Source organism: Phasianus colchicus, chromosome 18 (genome assembly GCF_987193195.1).
Source record: "Phasianus colchicus chromosome 18, bPhaCol1.hap1.1, whole genome shotgun sequence".
Taxonomy (NCBI): Eukaryota; Metazoa; Chordata; class Aves; order Galliformes; family Phasianidae; genus Phasianus; species Phasianus colchicus.
The window spans coordinates 2,219,250-2,239,144 of NC_143453.1; the positions used below are offsets into that span (position 1 = coordinate 2,219,250).

Below are 19,895 nucleotides of genomic sequence, written 5' to 3' on the forward strand. Positions count from 1 at the left end.
GACCCCAGTGTAACCTCACCCAGCACCCTTCCCTAGCACGGCGCGGCACGGGGACACGAGTGGGTGACGCGGGGAAGCCGGGACGCTGCGGTGTATTCCGTAACACAGAGACGTACACATGGCACCGGCTGCACGCGGCTCCGTGGGGCACCGGGTGGGCGGAGAGGAAAGCACCGCGCTGCTGGAGGCCGGGCAGGGGACGGGGACACGCGGCGGGTGGCACCGGGGGATGAACCCACGCGGGGCCGGCGGCGAAGCAGCAGGGACGGTGACACGGGGCCGAGGGGACGGCGGGGAGCCCCTCACCGTGGGCTCAGTCCTTGAGGGTGGCCTCGGAGACGCCCTGCGCCAGCAGCTCGGCCAGGACGTTGTCCAGGTAGTTGGGATCGGGATAGCCGTGACCCGTCAGGTTGGAGCCGAATTCGGTCTTGTGGTGGATCTCGTTCCACACCACCGTGTCTGATTCGCCCGTGGTGTTGGAGGTGCCGATGGTGAAGATGAGCCGCCGGTCCCACGCCACGATCAGCAGCTTCAGCACCTGGGGGACGGCCACCGCTGCGTCCCACCCCGCGGCACGGCCACCCCGATGTCCCCACCCCGATGTCCCCATCCGTATGGCCACGTCCCCACCCGTGCCACCCCCGGGGACACGGAGCCGCTCACCTTCCTGCCCTTCTCGTTGTCAGGCAGGTAGCAGTGCCGGGGAAAGCCGCGTGCCGTGAACTTCTTGCCAGGGTTGGGGTGCTCTGGACCCTTTGGTGAGGACAGCAGAGGGGTGAGAGGGTGGCGTGGGGACACCCAGCCTCGGGGGGGGGCTGCGGGGGGCTCACCTGGATGCCGGTGGGGATGTCATAGACTATCCGGATGGTTTTGGAGTCAGTGTAGCCCGGGAGGGAATGGGGGATGAGGTGGAACTCCATCTTCCCAGGGGGCTGCGTGCCTGTCTTCTCCCCATAGATGGCCTTGCAGGTGGGGCACTGCAAGCTGCCGTCCTGCAGGGACAGCCAGGGTGGGCACTCAGCCCCTGCCATATGCCCGCAGACCCCGTGTCCACGTTGGCTCTCACCTTGTTGCCGTTGTTGTACATGGCCACGAGGCACAGCAGGTGGTACATGTGCCCACACTTGCCCAGCTTGCCCACCAGCTCCGGCTTGATGCCGCGGTGACTCAGGACGCCCTCGTAGCCCGAGGAGGTGACCAGCCGCTCCATGCAGATGGTGCAGTCCTGGGGGGACACGAGGGTCACCTCATGGGCGTCACACCAGGCTCTGTGCCCATCCCCTGCCCTCCCACCATGCCAGCTCACCTCATCCGGAGGGGTCTTCACCTTCTGGATGTAGCGACGCACCACATCCTCAGGGTTCTTGCCTGCCGTGGATAGGGGTGTCAGTCAGACAACCCCCCTGCCAACCCTCCCTGCCACCCCCTGCCTCTAGCATGGGGACAGTGGCAGAGAGGAGGTGGCACAGAGGAGCCATGGGCAGTGACATCACCTTAAAGCTTGGGTGGCACGCTGCATTTCAGGCCATCCCCCCAACATTTCAGGTCCCAACCCACAGCACCATTTTGCCTCAGTTTCCCCTCCAGCAGCTCCTTACTCCTTTTGAGGTGCTTCTTCTTGGTCTTCCTGCAGATTCCGCTGACCCCAGGCACAGGCTTGATGTCACTCTTGCTGACGGGCGGCGGGTGCAGGATGGGCTTGGGTGCACGGGTCAGACAGACAGGCAGTCCAGCAGCACACATCAGGATGCCCGTCATCCCTGCACAGGGGGTGTCTGTCTGTCCCTTCCATCCCTGGCCCAACCCCTGAGCACCTATGGGTGCTCCTTATGGAACCCCCACCCATTACCTGCCAGGGCGGGATGGACGGGGCCGGTGCCATTCAGGTTCTTGACCGGGAGGGCTGGCACCCTGCAAGAGATAGGAGGAATGTCCCCTGGGTCCTGTCCTTTCTGCAGTGCATTAGGGCAGCCAGGAGTGCATCTGAGCAGGTGCCTGTACACCCATGCATGCATCCCCTCGGGTGTGCACCCATGTGTGCAAAGCTGCACGGCTACAGCTTGGTGCGAGATGTGGAGTCGTGGGAACACATAAGAAGGTGGCTGAGAACATAGAAGGGATGTGAGGAGAGTGGGGATGGTGGGGAATGGGTGGATGGACAGATGGATAGAGAGACAGAAGGACAGAGATGAATAAGTATGTGGGTGGATGGATGGATGGATGGATGGATGGATGGGTAAGTGGGTTGGTGGGTGGAAGAATGGATGGATGGATGGATGGGTAGGTGAGTTGGTGGGTGAAAGAATGGATAGACAGATGGATGGTTGGATAGAGATGGTTGTGGGTGTGTAGACATGCGGAGAGCCCCCACATCCCTGTTCACAACCCAGCAGCCATAACACAGACAGGAGATCCCAACCCCAAGGAAGGGTCTGTTGCACGGAGACCCTTCCTGTCCCCACAACACCCCCAAGCCATGCCACAACCCAGCCTTGCCTCTACCTTCAGGCCCTGCCCGCAGTTCCCAAGACCACCCTCAGCCACACCAAGGCCACATGAGGCAGTGGGGCCCTCACCCCTCCAGCCCCCTCCTACCTGTTCATGTGGACGCACAGCACGGGGGCTGCGTGTCGACACGAGGATGGCTTGGCCCAGGACAAGGAAGCGAAAGCAGCACATCAACAGAGGAAGGAAACACGCCGAGTGCTTGGTGACCCTGCATGCCCCCCCTCTCACCAACTCAGTCACCCCTGTCCTCAGCTCTGTCTGGCTGTGGGCTGTGGCTGCGGGCAGTGGGAGGGATGCAGAGGTATGTCCCCACACTGCGTGATGCTCCCTGTGCCCCTGCTACCCCTGACCCACAGGTGTTCCTGCAGCACACACCCTGAAGCGGAGGTGACACTGTCAGGATGTCACCACCACCACCCAGTTGTGCCCCACTGCATCTCCCAACACAAGGCCAGATCCTTCCTGCAGGGCAGGATGCCACAACAGCTCCCTGTAGGGACCTGCCTGTACTGCCTGGTACTGGAACAAACACTCTGGAATGATCCACCCCATGCAGGACAACAGGGACACAAGTCCCCCATTGACTGGCACCTCATCTCCTCCATCCAGCATGTCATGGTGTGGACTGGCACAACCAGGCACAGTGTGGCATGGCACGGAGCTACACGGCACAACACAGGAGTGCAGCATGGCGCAGCACGGCACGACTATGGTGGTGGTGACACAGTGCCAGCACCAATGAGGTGACAGTTGGTACTGCCAAGCAATCTGACTGCACTTCCATGCCACCTCCCCACCACCGTAAGCCCACCCCGTGCCACCTCAGCATCACCACGTGCATCCTCATCCCAGCTTACCCGGGGGGCACCGCGGTGCGGGCACTACTGCCAGCCCCCCGCTGCGTGCCGGGCCGGTTGAGGTTATTGAGGCCAGGCAGCTGCACGGTGCTGGGCGTGCTCTGGCTGCACCCAAAAGCCCCAGCAGGCACCCTGGGTGCCTCCCCTTTGGCTGTGCCACCCGCCGATGGCCACAACGTCGCACCGGCAAAGGTGCTGCTCTGCCGCACCGGCACCGTCCCCGTGCCGGCGTACAGCTTGCGGCGCTGCGAGGCCAGGATGGCGTTGGATGCCGCGCGGGTGCTGTTGACCAGGAGGCACTGATGGCACGAGCAGGGCTGCCCCGTGCTGCTGCCCACCGGCCACGACTGCGACTTGGGGATGGAGCCCATGGTCAGAGGGTACGCCAAGTCCATGCGGCGCCGCAGCCGGCGCCGGCGCTGCGTCTGCCGATTCATCTGCGACATGCTGCTGAAGTAGATGAGGTAGCAGAAGCCCAGGGAGGAGAGGTCCAGCCAGGGGTGCTGCTTCTCGTAGGCGTTCTGGATGGTGATGCAGATGTCCATGTCGTAGGGCGTCCACGAGCTGTTGTCGTTCTCCCATTCCCACACGATGCCCTTTCCCGGAGCTGAGGAGGGGTCGTAGAAGTTCCTGCGCACCGGGCGCATGGTGCCTGCGGGGACACGGCGCTCAGCACCCAATCACTGTTGCCATACCCCGGACAGAGCCCCCCCCCCCGCAGCGGCTCACCCCCGCCATCCTGCCCCTCTCCTTGCTAAGCCACGCTCAGCTGCGCTCTCATCCCCGGCCGGCTGCACTGCCTGGCCCTATTAACGACTCTAATAAGGGTCATTAATCACCGCCCGGCCCACCTGCCGCCGGGTGCTGAGGCAGCGCTGCCTGCAGCCCCATGGGGTCCGTGCCCCCGCCGCAGCCCAGCAAGTCCTCACCTGAGTCAGCTGCATGCTCACATCCCCCATCCTGCTCAAGTCCTGTATCCCACTACCTGCTTGTGTCCACACCCCAAATCCCACTGCTGGCTCACAGCCATGCGCTGCTCACATCCGTGTCCTGCATTCTGCTGCCCACTGCTGTCAACATCCCAAATCCCACTGCTATCTTGTGTCTACATCCCAACTCTCACTGCCCAATCCCAACCACATCCCACTCACATCCATGTCCTGCACCACACCCCACCTCCCCACATCTCTTTGTACCCAGTCCACCATACCCACACCCCATTCAAACCAATGTCCTGCACCTCCCATCCTGCTCACATCCACATCCCAGCCCCACTGGTGCCAGCATCCCCCCCAGGTGTGTGCACATCCTGCAGGCACACCTCCTGGCTGCTCAGAACAGGGTCACCTCATTTCACATACACCCCACCACATCCCAAGCCCACCCCACCACGGGCACACGTTCCCAGCAGGACCCAGCACCATTCAGGCCAGGGAATGGGACATTTAGGGACCTCGCAGGTGAGCATTTCTCATCAGGGAGTCCTGCATCATTCCCATCCATCCCCCATCCTGAGTGAGTCTCCTGGGGTGCAGCTGGCACACATCATTTTAGTGGGTCATGGTTAATAGGGTCTGGGCTGGGAGGCAGTTTGGGACAGGGCTTGATTTCCCTCGAGGACACCTGTCCTGGTTGTGTGCTGCAGCCCTGCTCTGTTAAGGGGTGGCATGTGGCCCCTGCAGACCCCAAAGTGGGGCCACCCGGTTCCCTTTGTCCTAACAGGACAACAGGAGGGAAGGAAAAGGAAGGGCAAGAGGAGACTTGTGGGGGCTGCATTGGGGTGAGGACAGACAGAAGTGAACAGACTGACAGGTGGGGAAGAGGGTGAGCCGAAAGAGACAAATGGATGGAGGGAGGGATGGAGGAATGGATGGAGGAGAAATGGATGGGTGGAGGGATGCATGGATGGAATGATGGATGGAGGGACAGGCTGATGAACTGATTGGTGACTGGTTGGATGGAATGACAAATATACACGGGGATGGATACCTTGATGGATACATGAACAGAATGACAAGGAAGTAAAGATACACCGGGATGGAAGGATGGATGGATGAATGACAATTACTCATTAGGATGGGTGGATTGATGGGTAATAGAAGTAGAATGACACACAGCAGATATATGCACACTGTGATGGACAGATGGGTGGGTGGATGGATGGATGGATGGATGGATGGACGGACGGACGGATGGATGGAGGGATGGATGGAGGGATGGATGGAGGGATGGATACATGGGACAAAGGAAGGGAGTAACAAAGGAATAAAGCAATGAAGCAAGGACACAGGAAGGAAGGAAGGATACAAAGACACAGAGCCATGCCATGGAATGGCTGATGGATGGGCAGAGGAACAAATGACTGCAGAAGAAGGAAGAGCAGTGCTGAAGGCCCTCCAACAAAGGCTCACAGAAGGTGCAGACGTACTCATCCCAGTCACTCCACCCCCAGTAGACCCCTGGCCAGTCGTGTGCCCACCGAGCCCCCTGCCCTTACCCGTGTCCTGCCGGAACTGGTGCATGGACTGCAGGTCGATGATGTAGGGTGCCAGCTGCACGTCCACCTGGCCCAACACCACGCTGCCACGGGCATCCTCCTTCAGCACGTTCTCAATGTGGTGGCAGACAGCGGCTGAGTAGGGCCTCCAGCGCCCGTGCTCGTTCAGCCACTCCCAGACCACCACACGGGCCAGGTTTTGGGGTGGGAACCCCAAAGTCCCAGAGCCCAGAAGGGCCCCCGTGCCCTGCCGTGCCATGGCTGGGGACAGCGGCTCAGCACCGTGCCATGGCCAAGGGACAGACGGCTTGGTGGCACCCGCGGGGGTGGAACGTCTTTGTCCCCACTGCAGAGCTCAGCAGGGGTGGGAGGTGGCACCCAGAGCCCCGTGGCACCCGGTTCTGCTCCACCGGGGCCACCACCAGGGCAGGCTGGGGTGAGCCATCACTTGGCACCGGGCACCGGGCTCTGCATGGGTGGCGTTGAGCTGGAGCTGGAGCTGCCGTCCTCCCTGCAGCGCTGGCACATCTCAGTGTCCCCAGGCTCAGCTCCCCCAGACACCCCCTCCTCTTCTTTCCCCTTCTGTCCCAGCCGATGTCACCGGTTGCTCCAAGGCTCCCAGGGTGTCACCTGCAAAGCAGGGCCACAGCACCGCTCAGTTGCAGTCAAGGTGGCTCTGAGTGCTGCCAAGAACTGCTGCATCCCTGCCCTCCCTGGTGGCACCTTGGGGACCGTCCCTATCGCCCCGTGTGCCCACAGCCAGACAGCAGCGTGGCGGGCTGCCAGCCTCAGGTGTGACAGCAGAGAGGGGGACAGCAGGGACAAGCAGCGTGGGGACAATTGTTCTCAAGGGCTTGAGGGGGGGCTCAAAAAACCGAGAAGCCCCACAGAAGCCGGCTGTGTGCCCGGGAGCCCGCGGCCCTCCTGCTCATCCGGCACTGATTTATGATCTGCACTGCAGGCATCAGGATGGGGTCAGCCTGGGCGGCGTGCCCTGGGCCCCCCACGCACCCCAGGCAGCTCCTTGCCCACCAACACAGCCACACAGCCCCCTTGCATGGGGTGGGGAGGGTTAGGCTGCATGGACAGACAGCAAGCTACGGACAGACAGACAGACACAGAGCCATGCGCTGGCACCGGGGACACAAACAGCACGGGGACCTGCGCAGACAGATGGACAGACAGACATACACACGTAGGGCCACACAGCAGCGTGACAACAAACAGTCGTAGACACACACACACACACACACACACACAGACACAGACACAGATACACACAGATACACACAGGCGTGTGCATCCGTGCACTCACCCGGCACCCCCAGCACCGCAGCAACCAGAGGGGCCCAAACCTCGGGGACAAAACCCAGTGCCACCCCCCTCTCCATTCCGCTCCCCCCTTCGGTCCCCCGTCCATCTCACTGCATACGAAGTCAGGCCCATCCCCCGGTGCCCCCGGCACACCGTACCCCCGCTGCACGATATTCCACCCCACGACAGCCCCCAGCGCGGACCCCCCCCCGGCCGCACGGTGTCCCCCCGCCCTCCCCGGCGCACGAAATTCCAGCCACAAGATTCCCTCCGCGCGGTACCCGCGGTGCGCGGTGCCCCTCCCGTGTGCGCGGTACCCCCGGTGCCCGCCGCCCCCCGGTGCCCGCCGCCTCCCCTTCTCCTCCCTTCCCCACCATGGCCGCCGCCGCCCCGCATCGCCCCCGCCCCGCTCCGCTACCTCCGGCGGCCGCAGCCGCAGCGGCCCCGCAGCAACGGCGGCACCGGGAGCGGCGGCGGAGGGCGGCGGGCGCGGGGCCGGGAGGCGGCAGCGCTCCGCCAGCGCCTGGCAGCCACGGGCACGCGGGGACGCGGGGACGCGCGGCGGGGACGCGCGGCGGGGGGGATGCGGGCGCACGCTGAGACCTCAGCCGGGGGCTCCCACGCGAGAGGCGGCCACGCGTGCACTCTGGTGGTCTCGGGCACGGCATCGCTTCTCCCCCCTCGAGGATCTCCCGTGGGACCGGCAGAGTGGGGAGAGTCGCCGAGCGCGGCGGTTCTGGTGCCGGTCCTTCGTGGGGTCGAGGCGTGGGGATGTGGGGTTGGGACGTGGAGTGGGGGTGTGAAAATGGAGCTGAGACGTGGCGTGGGGACGTGCTGCTGGGATGTGAGATGGGAACATGGAGATGGGGCGGGACGTGGGGGCATGGAGATGGGATATGGCATGGGGATGTTGAGCTGGGACACGGCATGGGGACATGGAGCTGGGGTGTGACATGGGGACGTGGAGCAGCTAGAACAGGAATATGGCATGGGGATGTGAGGTTGGAGAAGGGCATGGGGGCGTGAGGTTGGGACAGGAACATGGGTGGTGTTGAGCTCAGATATGGCATGAGGATGTGGAACAGGACGTGGCTTGGAGACATGGAGCTGGGGTGCAACATGAGGACGTGAAGCTTGGACATGGCGTGGAGATGTTGAGCTGGGACATGGCATGAGGACATGGAGCTGGGACAGGAACATGGCAGGGGGACATGGAGATGGGATGTGGCATGGGGACGTGGAACTAAGATAGGAATATGACATGGGGACATGAAGCTGGGACATGTACGGGCGCATAGAGCAGGGACAGGGGCACTGGGACCTGAAGTCAGAGCAGGGATCTGGACATGGGACATGGCATGGAGACACAGATGTGGGATGGGAACATGGCATGGGGAGCTAGAGCCAGGCCAGGGAGCAGGGCTGCCTGGGGGTGGGGGGGTAGGGACATGGGGAGACCATGCTCCATACTACAAAGGGGCCAGGACTCCCTACTGCCTCAAGAAGGACACGTCCCCTCTGCACGCACACATACATGTATGCACACACGCATGTGCAAACGCGTGCAACTACAACTTCATGCACATATGTGCACGCCCACACACACACATGCATACACATACATGCACATAGATGCACACACACACACATGCACACACATACATGCACATATGCATGCGCATCCATACGCACACTCACACACGCTCACATGCACACTGCCTGCAGGACCCCACACCCACACCCCCCCGCCCCCAGCAGGGACCACCCGCACACATTTGCTCTTTGCACGCCGCCAGCACGCAGACCACACGCACATTATTTGCAAACAGCAGCCGGAAGGACAAGCAGAGCAGCACAAACACTCGGATGCACACAGCCCAGGGTAGCATACGCACACTGCTACCTGCATGCAAACACCGCCGAGTGCACAGGCACGTGTGCACGTGTGAACACACGTGGAAGCCTATGGCACCCCGAGGTGCCATCCCTGATGGATGGGCACGGGGAGGTGTGCATAGGGACATGGGGACAGGCACAAATGCACACACAAAACAGCAGACATGCAAAAACACGAGCACATGTGCACATATATGTATACATACATGTGTGCACACACGTGTGTGCACCCCACAGTGAGAACCACGAAGCTGTTCCCACCCAGGGACACCCCCCACAAACACTGTATGGGGTTGAGGGCCTCCTCCTGCCTTACAGCTGCCCCCACTGCTCCAACATCCCAAAACCACCACTGCCCAACCCATGACAGCCCCTAATCTGTGACACCCCCAATGCATGACATCTCTTCGATCCATGTCCCCCATATCCACATCCCCCCATCTATGCCCCCATATCCATGTCCTCCCATCAATATCCCCCATAACCATGTCCCCAGTATGTGTCCCCCATAACCATGTCCCCCATATCCATGCTCCCATATCCATGTCCTCCAGTCATATCCTCCCATCCATGCCCTCCGTATCCCTGTTCCCTATATCCATGTCCCCACCCATGTCCCCCCACCCATGCCTCCATATCCATGTTTCCATACTTATGTCTCTCCATAACCATGTCCCCATACGTGTACACCCATCCATATCCCCCATATCCATGTCCCCCCTACCCATGCCTCCCTATCCCCATATCCTTGTCCTTCCATATCCATGTCCCCCATATCGATGCACCCCATATCCATGCTCCCATATCCATGTCCCCCTTATTTATGTCCCCATCCATATCCCCTCATCCATGTCCCCCATACCCATGCCCCCATATCCGTGTTTCCTCATCCATATGTCTCCAATCCATGTACCCCATATCCATGTCCCCATCCATGTCTCCGTATCCATGGCCCCCACATCCACGTTCCCCCATCTCTATCCCCCATATCCATGCTCCCATATCCATGTCCTCCCATCCATATCCCCCATATCCACGTCCCCAGTATGTGCCCCCCATAACCATTTGCCCCATACCCACGCTCCCATATCCATGGCCCCTTTATCTATGTCCCCCCATCCATATTTCCCCATTCCCATTCCCATTCTGCCCCCCGGCACTCCAGGAGCCGCCCCCCCACATCGCTCTCCCTCCGAGGCGGAAGGCAGCGGGGTGTGTGTGCGTGTTGGGGGGGGGGGGGTCTCTTCCTCCTCCCCCTCCATCCTCCATCCCTTCCCCTTCGCTCCTCCCCGCGCACGGAGCGCGGCCCCCGGTGCCCCGTCGAGCCGAGCGGAGCCGAGCGGAGCGGAACGGAGCATGGAGGGCCTCTCCCGGGGGGGGCACCGCTGCCCGCCCCTGCCCCTGGCGATGGGGTTGTGCTGCTGCCTGCTGCTGCCGCCCGCTGCCGGCTCCTGGAGCGTGCAGCCCCGCAGGTACCGGCGCCGGGGGGAGGGGGGCACCGGTAGGGCAGCGAGCACGGGGAGCAATGGGGAGATGGGGACACCGGGCTTAGGGCGAAGGGGTAGAGGGAATGGGGTGCTGTGGGGAGCGCGGATGGGGAGCACAGCGTGCTGGGGGACCGGGCACTGGGGTATCAGCACAGGAGGGCAGCGAGCACTGGGCGCTGGTAGTACCGGCAGCAATGGGGATTGGGGATCGGGCATTGGGGGTGCCAGCACCGGGGGGAGCAGGGAGGAGGAGTGCTATGGGGGTCCGAGTGCCAGACACGGGGATGTAGCACCAGGGGGCTCTGGGTATCAGGGGGAATGGGCATTGCATGGGACTGGATGCTGGATACTGGGGAGTGCCAACGCTGGGGGGGTGCAGGAACATTGGGGACACCAGGGAGGGGCTGCTTGGTTCAGAATGGGGCTCTGGGTTTGCCGGGAGTGGGAAGACTGTGGGGTGCTGGGGGTCACCAGGGCTGGCAGGGCTCAGCAGGGCTGGCATCGCTGGTGGGGTGAGCAGCCACCTGGGTGCAAAGGTGCTGTAGCATTCTGGAGCATGCTGGGGGTCACTGGGGGTCCTCATGGCTGGGGGTTGCCTGGCCTCATCCCCACGTCTCTGCCTGTGCCCAGGAAGCAGCAGGGACAATGGAACCCAGCGCCTGGCTGCTGGGGGCTGTAGTCCCTGTCCCTGTCTATCCCTATGGTCCCTGTCCTGCTGGGGGTTGTTTACAGGAAATCTTTGGCGCTGGCGGTGTCTCCAGCACCGGATTGCCGGGACCTCCCGGTTCCGCTCGGCTCGGCACAGTGACGGGCAGAAGCTGCCTCATTTCCCCTTCCCCTCCTGGCCTAGCGCAGGCAGACCCCGTTGCCTGACCCGGGGCCCACCCATGGGTCCCACACACCCAGAGAGGGGCACGAAGGCTGGGGGAAAGTACCGGGCCCAGAGCAGAGCCCAGACGCACTCAGTGCACGAATGGCCGCGCAGCGGGTGGGCTGGGTGAGCCGGGGCCATGCGAGCACCCACACGCCTCGCTGCTGGCTCCTGCCCTGAGCTGGGGGGGGGTTCCCTCATTGCTGGCACCATCCCCAACTTCCCTGCCAACCAGAACGGGCTGGGGCGCATCCTCATCCTTATGGCACCTCCGGGGCTGGCATCATCCCCAACACATGCCAGCACTGGGAGCAGGAGACACCCTTGGGGGACACAGTACTGGGGGCAGTCGGACCCCCCCCCAGCCATCCCCGTCACTCTGCCCTGTGGTGTTTGTCACCCCGGAGGTGTCACCATGCAGTGGTTTTGTCAGAGAGGCTCAGTGTGCAGCTGGGATGCTGCCCAGCCACAAAGCCCTGCGCCGCCCCTTTGTGTCCCCCCGGCACATCCCACACAATTGTTTCCCCCACTGCCACCAGCCGCAGCCACCTCCTTCCCCGCAGGCACAAAAAGCTCCTCTTTCCACCCAAATTGTGGCTGTGCAGGCGAGGAGGATGGCACACATCTTCAGGGGGGCTTGGGTCTGCCCTATTGGTCAGTGGGGGGCTCCAGCTCTCTGCTATTGGGCACTTGTGGAGCTCGGTTCTGCCCTATGGGACACTTGGGGGACACTTGGGGATCCCAGCTCTCTCCTTTGGGGCATTTGGAGGGCATTTGGAGGTCCCATCTCCTCCCCATGGGTCACTTGCCAGGCACTGGTGAGTCCCAGCATTCCCCTATGGGGCACCTGGGGGGTTCGGTTCTGTCCTATGGGGCAACTGGGGGACTTGGTTCATCCCTATAGGACCTATAGGAAGTCCCAGATCTGCCCTATGGGGCACTTGGGAACCAATTTCCCCCGGTGACATGGATGGCACTCATATCCCCAGACACAGCCTGCGTGGGGACAACAGGGCTGGTGGTGGGCAGCGGCCATGGTGGAGCCCATGTGGGAACACCATGCTGGGGACATCCATCTAACAGCTGGGGTGGCATCTCCATGAGGATGGGGGAGGATGGGTACCACCCTGCGGACATCAAGGGATGAGTCTCCAACCGGGTCCTGGTGGAACACGGGGTGTTCTGGGGATGCAGAGTGGGACCCCCGTGGTGGCACCAGTGGCTTCTCTTGCAGCAACTGGTGCTCCTACATGGTGACGAGGACGGTGACGTGCCTGGTGCAGAACGGCACCTCCCTGCAGCGTGTCTTCCAGGGCTGCCGCTGGCCTCCGGGCTGCGGTGGGGGCAGGTGAGACCCCAGTGAGCACCAGGAGCTGCAGCCATGGGGTGGTGGCACGGGGGTGACATCGGTGCCCAATCTGTGCCAGCAGCTACCGCACCGTCATCCGGCCCGCGTATCGGGTGGCCTACAGGACGCTGACGGCGCTGGAGTGGAAGTGCTGCCCTGGGCACAGTGGGGCCAACTGTGAGGAAGGTGGGAACGGTGTGGGATGGTGGGGTGGGCTGTGGGTCTGTCCCTCAGGGCTGCGTAACCTGGGCACCTCAGTACTCCGTCAGAGGGGGGAGGATGGAGCTATGTGGGGGTGGGTGGATGGAGGGACAGATGGATGGATTGATGCGTGGTTGGAGGCATGGATGGATGGAGGAACGGATGGAGGAGGGAGGGATGGATAGAGGGATGGGTGGAGGAACCGATGGAGGGATGGATGGAGGGAGGGAGTGATGGAAGGATGGGTGGATGGATGGATGGGTGGATGGATGGATGAAAGGATGGATGAAAGGATAGAGGGATGGGAGGATGGAGGGAGGGAGGGAGGGATAGTTGGATGGAAGGATAGAGGGACGGATGGATGGAGGGATGGATGGAGGAACAGATGGAAGGATGGATGGAGGGAGGGAGCGATGGAAGGATGGATGGAGGAATGGATGGATGGATAGATAGATGGGTGGATGGCTGGCTGGCTGGATGGATGGATGGATGGATGGATGGATGGATGGTGGGAAGGAGGGAAGAAGGCAGGGACAGACAGAGGGATTGGTAGGTGGATAGGTGGATGGAGGGATGGAGGGATGGAGGGATGGATGGATGGTGGGAGGGATGGTTGGATGGAAGGATAGATGGATGGAGGGATGGATGTTCCTGTGGGTGAATGGAGGGATGGACAGACAGGTGAATGGACAGACAGATGGACGGATGGATGGATACATGGATACATGGACGGAGGGATGGAAGGATGGATGGATGGACAGATTAGTGTTCCTGTAGGTGGGTGAGTGAATGGATGGATGGACAGATGGATTGGTGAACAGACGGATGGCTGTTCCTCTAGGTAAGTGGACGGATGTTCCTGTGGGTAGGTGAGTGGCTGGCTGGATGGGCAGCTGGATGAATGGTTAGATGGATGGATGGATGGATGGATGGATGGATGAATAGATGGATGAATAGATGGATGAATAGATGGATGGACGGACAGATAGATGTTCCCGTGTGCAGACGGATGGGTTGATGAGTGAGCTGGCGAATAAATGGTTGGATTTCCAACCGTGGATGCAGGAACAGATCAGTGGATAGCTGGTTGGATGTTCTGTGTGGGTGGGCAGCTGGAGAGACGCTCTGCTGGGTGGCTGAGGAGGTGGGCATATGGGTGGACGTTCCTCTGTGCGGGTGGATGGGCAGATGGATGGTTGGACAGCAGTTTCCATGGACAGACAGACGGAAAAGCAGACGGGTGGGGTGTCAGCGGGGGATGGATGGATGGACATTCCTGTGGGTGGGTGGATGCGCCCATAAGGGGGTGTTTGTCTGTCTGCCTGTCTGTCTGCCTGTCCCTGTGTGCAGCTAGGCAGCTGTGCCTGTGTGCAGTGAATGAATGGGTGCCAGCCTGTGCCATGCATGGCTCCTGGCAGCTGCCAGCCTCTGTTAGCTGGCGGGGGCTACACATCCCCAGCCCACCCCCAGAGCATGGGGCCAGCTGGGTGGCAGCAGCACAGCAGTGGCAGGGGTTCTTCTCCTCCTCCTCCTCCTCTGTGCGTGCTTCAGCTCTCCCCTCCTCCTCCTCCTCCTCACCATGCATTGGCTGAGTGCCCCACATCTGGGCCTGCTTAGGGCTGTGCTGGCTGTCCCCAACAGCCTTGGTGGTGGCTGTGCCAGGGTGTGGTGACAGCGTGGGGGGGCTCAGTGACATGGATCTGCTCCGGCCCCTTCTGCTCCGGGTTGTGTTCTCACGTTTCCTTAGTGGGACCCCACATTGTAGTCTCCCTGAGCTGGGAATGGAGAGAGCTGGTTTGGGGTATCGGGGGCTAGGGATGGGGGGCGGGGGGGCACTGGTTCAGGACCATTATTGGGATTGGGAAGATCTGGCTGGTGGGCATGGGTGGGTTTGTGGGAATCTGGCTCAGGGTTATGGGACAGACTGAGGGCATCTGGAGTGCCATAATGGGTGGGTGGGTGTGGAGCCTCTGGCTCTTGGCCATAGGTGGGATTTGGGGGATCTGGCTTAGTGCTGTGGGGTGGGGGGGAATGGCAGGCCATGCATGGGTTCAAGGGGAATCTGATTCAGGGTGGGTGGGTTTGGGGGGGGTCTGGCCAAGGGTCATGACTAGGTCTGGAGCTCACCAGCAGCAAGGGTGCGGCAGAAAGCAGCAGGACTCCCTCTGAACCCCTCCCCAATTTGGGGTGAAGCACCACCCCTGGTGAGGGAGTTCTCCCACCGGCAGCGATGCCCAGGAGGGGTTCTGACACCCTCTCCCCTCACAGAGCCCCACACCTTCCTTGCACTGCGTGATGCTGCACGCCCCAGCACCACCCCACGTCGCTCTCCCCTGCGCCCCACGGCTTTCTCAGGTGGGTGCAGCTCCTCAGTGCCCCCCACCCCCAAAAATATCCTGAGGTCCTGGGCGCACCCCAAGCTCTGCACTGTCCCCTGCAGGGTGCCTGAACTGCAGCCACATCGGGGAGCTGTCAGCACGCCTGGCCACCCTCGAGGCACAGGTGACCTCCACCCCCACCACCCCTTCATGGGCATGGGGACCAGGGGTGGCATCTCACACTCCCCAGCACTGTCTCATCTGCAGGTGGCCCGGCTCTCAGTGGCAGAAGCCCCCACATCCCCAACGCCCAAAGGTGACAGCTTGGGTAGGGGTCCTGACACCGGGCAGCTCTGGGGGTCCCCGGCTGCACAGGGGAGCCCAGGGGACAAAGGTAAGGGGGGGTGACTGTCCCATAGCCCGCAGCACCCAGTGGCATCGGTGGCAGCAGTGCCACCCAGTGCTGGAGAAAAGATCCCCCACTGAGCATGCTGCTCCCCACAGGCAGACCTGGTTTGCGGAGACACCCCAGCCCCTCTGGTCCCAAGGGTGATGCAGGTGGACGGGGACCCTCAGGCATTCCCGGGGTGAAGGGTCCATTAGGACCCCCAGGTAAGGATACGCCCTCTTAGTCTCCCCAGTTTGTTAACCCCCATCGATCTTCACCCTCATCTTATTCCCCGCAGGTCCCCCAGGTCCCCCCGGCCCCCCTGGCCACAATGGAGCCAGGGGTCTCCCTGGAGAAAAGGGGTCACCCGGCCCCCCCGGCCCCCCCGGGCCTCCTGCTCCTGTGGGGCCAGCCGTACCCTGGTTGACTGACCCAAGTAAGGATGGGGCTGAGGGTTCTGGGGGGTGGAGGTGGGGCTGAGCCCCAGCAGAGCAGCTGAACCCTCCCAGAGCTGGGGGGTCATTGCCCACCCTGACCTCTCCTGCAGGGGACCCGCTCCTCTCCAACACCTTCACTGAAGCGGCCGGGGGCATCGTGGGGCCCGCTGGCCCCCCCGGACCCATGGGGCCAATGGGTGAGTTCAACCCCACCTCCCCCCTCCAAGCAGCAGCTCTGAGAGGGCACTGTGCTGAGCTGTGTCCCCTCACTCTCCTCGCAGGACCCCCCGGCCCCCCAGGACCCATGGGGCTGCCCGGCCCCCCAGGGCCTGATGTAAGTCTGGGAGCATTTTGGGGTGGGGAGGGGGCACTCTGTGGGGCACATCCCCAGTGCTGATAGCCCTGTCACTGTCACTGCACAGGGGAGAGCTGGGGCACCTGGAGCTGCCGGTCCCAGGGGAGACAAAGGCGACAGGGTGAGTGTGATGAGCTGGGGGGGGTCTCAACCAGCACTGAGACTTGGGGGCAGGAGCATCTCTACCCCATATGCACCCCTCAGTGCTGACATGATCTGTTCCCTCCAGGGCCCCAGGGGAGAACCAGGCAGCCGTGGGCAGGATGGGGCACAGGTACGTGGGCCCCCCCAGGAATGGGGACTGTGCTGGGGCGAAGGTGGGTCCCCTGCCCGCCCCCTCTGCCCTGTCCTTCTCCTTTCTGTGTTTCAGGGCGAGCCGGGCCCCAAGGGCGAGCCGGGCGACAAGGGCACATGGGTGAGTGATGGGAAGTATGGGGACAGGGGTGGCATGCAGGTACCCAAATGCTCCCATATCAAGTCATGTCACTGGGACCCCGACGGCAGCACGGGGATCCCAAGCCGTGAGCAATGCTCTTCGTGTGCCTGGGGTCCCAGGGATGGCACAGAGGTCCCTAACTGTGCAAGTGCACATCCTGCCCTTGTGACCCCAGGAACAGCATGAGCTCAGTTGCTCACCTAGTGCCCCTGGCATCCCCATAATATTATGGGGGTCCCCAGCTGCACCTAGGGTCCCTGAGGTCCCTGAGGTCCCTGAGACCTCAGGAGTGGCATGAGGGTTTCCAAATGTGCCCAGTGCTTGTTTCTCATCCCTGAGATGGCACAGGGGTCCTCGGTTGTGCTTGTTCCCCCACCCCGTGGTTTGGCCAGCACCCCCTCCCTACCTGCTGTCCCCCACATCCCGGGGGTTGTGCATGCAGCACTGGGCACAGAGCGTGGCGGTGGGGCTGGGGGTTCTCCTGGCTCCCCCCTGACTCCTCTCTTCCCTCCGCAGGGGGAGGGTTTACACCAGCTCCGCGAGGCTTTGAAGATTTTAGCGGAGAGGGTTTTAATCTTGGAAACAATGATTGGGCTCTATGGTGAGTAGGGGGAGCGCAGGAGCCAGCCGTGGGGGGGCACAGGGGTCCCTCCATCCACGATGGGGCTCCACTATGGGAAGCAGCAGGTGCCCCCCTCCCTGAGCCCCGTGGGGACACGTGTCCCCCCACCCCGTGCCAGGGGTGGCACTCCCCAGCGAGTCCCCCTTCCCTGGACCCACGGGGACAGGAGAGTCCCTCACATCCCCCTGGGACCACGGGAGCCCCCCGCACCCATTTGGGAGACCTGGCACCCCCAATGCTTGCACCGCACCCCCGGCCCGGCTGCGCCCGCGCTGTGCCATGGGGCAACCACGCTCTGCTCTGCTCTCTCACTCTCCACCAGGCCAGTAGCTTCCAAGCCCTGCTGCGGCAGCAGGCCCGCCTGGAGGTCCTGGCTAGAAGGGTCACCCTCCTGGAAGCCATCATCTGGCCAGGTAACCGCATCGCTGCTTGCTCCCCTCCGCGTCAGCCAGGCGTGATGTCCCCCCAGCAGCAGGCCTGGAGCAAGGGGAGGGACAGAGAGGGAAAGCAGAGCCACCCTTAGGAGAGAGGGAGATCGTGGAGCAAGGAGAGCCCGTTGGGCTGAGGGAAGCCTTGGAGATGTCCAAGGATCATGGAGGGCCATGCAGACGTTCATGGACCAAGAGAGACGATGGAGAACCTCTATTGCACCAAAGGGACCCTCCTGGGTTGAGGGAGGCCTTGGAGATGTCTGAGGACCCAGGGGGTGCTCCAAGGGTTGAGGGACCCCCAAGGAACAAGGGAGACCACGGAGCAAGTCTTTGACCAAGGGAGGCCATGGAGACCCTCTTGGATCAAGGGAGACCTTGGAGATCCCCAAGGACCAAAGGAGAACTTGGAGCTCCTTTTGAGTCAAGGGGAGGCTCTAGTGCCCCTCTTGGACCAAGGGAGACCATGGAGAGCCTCTTGAGTTGAGGGAGGCCCTGGAGATCCCCCAGGGATCAAGGTTGTTCTCCAAGCATTGAGGGAGGCACTGGAGCTCCTCTTGGCGCAAGAGATCCACCTGGTGCCCTTCTTAAACCAAGGGACTCCCTGGAGGCCCTCTTGGGGGAGGCACACAGTGTGGCTCCATGGTCCAGGGGACACTTGGGAGCTCCCAGGTCATGGTCATGCAGACCATGGAGCTCCCAGGAACATCCTGAAGCCCAAGGAAACCCTGGAGGAGCCCCAGCCCCACCTCGCACTGAGGCTGACTCTATAGCCAGCTGCCCCCTTCCCCTCCCGCTGTCTCCCCTTTCCAGCTGTGCTTTGCTGCAGGGGTTCTGTCCCCATCCCCGCGTGCCAGCCGGGGGTGCCAGGCGGGGGTCCTCATCCTTTAGGGCATGGGGGTCGTGCTGGGGTGGTGGTGGGGGGGGGACACTGTGAAGGGACACATGGATCTGGGGGCACACCCAGGGCCAGTTGTCCCCTTCTGTCCCCACACAGTGTCAGAATGGGAGGTGTCCGTGTTGTTGGTTGCACATGGGGACAGCTTGGGACAGCTACAATGGGGGAAACTTGTCCAAGGAACGTTTGTGCAGGGCAAAGCCTACCCTATGCCATGGGGACCTCACGGTGATGGGGACATGGTGTGCGGGGACCTTGTGACAGGGATGTCCCAGTGCCAGGACACTTCATGGGGGTGAGGGGACCTGGTGGTCTGGGGATCCCACGGTGGACATCACCCCATGGGGGCACAGGAATCCTTGGGGTCACCCGTGGGACCTGATGGCCTGGGGACCCCACAGTGGCACAGGGGTCCCTGAGGACCACTTGGGGCTGTGCCACCCCACACCCCATGACCTCACAGCTCTCTCCTTTCCTCCCACAGAACCAGAGCCTGGCTCAGGCAGTGGCCCTGGGGGCCCACCAGCACCCAGCACCCCTCGTGCCAAGCGTGGCCGCTCGCCCCCCACCCACCAGGCTCTCCCTGGCCAGCCCTAAGACTGCAGCCCCGCTGTGTCCCCGCTGTGTACATGGAGGTCCTGGTGCTACCCGGTGGCATTGCACCGGTCGGACCCCCCCAGCTTTGGCTCTTCTGCTCTGCACCCCAGTTTTGGGGGGCATGGCCACCCCAATGCTTGGGGTCCTGCACGCTGTCCTGGTGCTGCCTGGGCATTAAAGGTGTCCCCAGAGCTGTGTGTCATTGTTGGGATGGGTGGGGACATGAGTGGGTGGGGGGGAGAGTGGGGACACCCATGTTATTCTATGACACCTATGGGACACTGGATACCTATGGGACACCTATGGGACACACCACACCATGACACTCCTGGGACAATCAATAGTAATGTGTTGCCTGTGGGACTCCCACATCTCCAGGACATCCACCCACAGCATGCCACCAGTGGGACGCTGCATACAACCGGTGACACACTCAT

The 19,895-nt window shown here is 62.3% G+C and overlaps 2 protein-coding genes across 9 annotated transcripts; one reads left to right on the top strand and one right to left on the bottom strand.

The window, feature by feature from the left end:
• Positions 1 to 65: 65 nt before the first annotated feature.
• DTX1 (deltex E3 ubiquitin ligase 1) lies at positions 66 to 8,861 on the bottom strand. Of its 4 annotated transcripts, none has more exons than XM_090152468.1 (10): positions 7,780 to 8,861; positions 5,863 to 6,492; positions 3,366 to 4,017; positions 1,850 to 1,911; positions 1,599 to 1,760; positions 1,307 to 1,368; positions 1,067 to 1,225; positions 831 to 992; positions 664 to 753; positions 66 to 538 (listed from the first exon to the last, which is right to left on the bottom strand). In XM_090152468.1, exons 2-10 carry the CDS (start codon positions 6,119 to 6,121, stop codon positions 314 to 316), a joined length of 1,833 nt encoding a protein of 610 aa, XP_090008594.1. In that variant the 5' UTR covers positions 6,122 to 6,492; positions 7,780 to 8,861; the 3' UTR covers positions 66 to 313. The 4 variants fall into 4 exon arrangements, with proteins under 4 accessions (XP_090008594.1, XP_090008593.1, XP_031447964.1 ...); XM_090152467.1 differs by lacking the exon at positions 7,780 to 8,861 and adding an exon at positions 7,595 to 7,692; XM_031592104.2 differs by lacking the exon at positions 7,780 to 8,861 and having other exon boundaries at positions 5,863 to 6,597.
• Positions 8,862 to 10,340: 1,479 nt separating this feature from the next.
• EMID1 (EMI domain containing 1) lies at positions 10,341 to 19,665 on the top strand. Of its 5 annotated transcripts, XR_016458667.1 has the most exons (16): positions 10,341 to 10,544; positions 12,665 to 12,778; positions 12,858 to 12,964; positions 15,248 to 15,334; positions 15,420 to 15,481; positions 15,565 to 15,691; positions 15,802 to 15,909; positions 15,984 to 16,121; positions 16,233 to 16,319; positions 16,404 to 16,456; positions 16,545 to 16,598; positions 16,707 to 16,751; positions 16,848 to 16,892; positions 17,430 to 17,514; positions 17,858 to 17,948; positions 19,346 to 19,400. XR_016458667.1 is itself a non-coding variant. In XM_090120715.1 (15 exons), the coding sequence occupies exons 1-15, from the start codon at positions 10,429 to 10,431 to the stop codon at positions 19,456 to 19,458; spliced, it is 1,341 nt and encodes a 446-aa protein (XP_089976841.1). In that variant the 5' UTR covers positions 10,341 to 10,428; the 3' UTR covers positions 19,459 to 19,665. The 5 variants fall into 5 exon arrangements, 4 of the variants coding, with proteins under 4 accessions (XP_089976841.1, XP_089976844.1, XP_089976842.1 ...); XM_090120715.1 differs by lacking the exon at positions 17,858 to 17,948 and having other exon boundaries at positions 19,346 to 19,665; XM_090120718.1 differs by lacking the exon at positions 17,430 to 17,514 and having other exon boundaries at positions 19,346 to 19,665.
• The last annotated feature ends 230 nt before the right edge of the window (positions 19,666 to 19,895 follow it).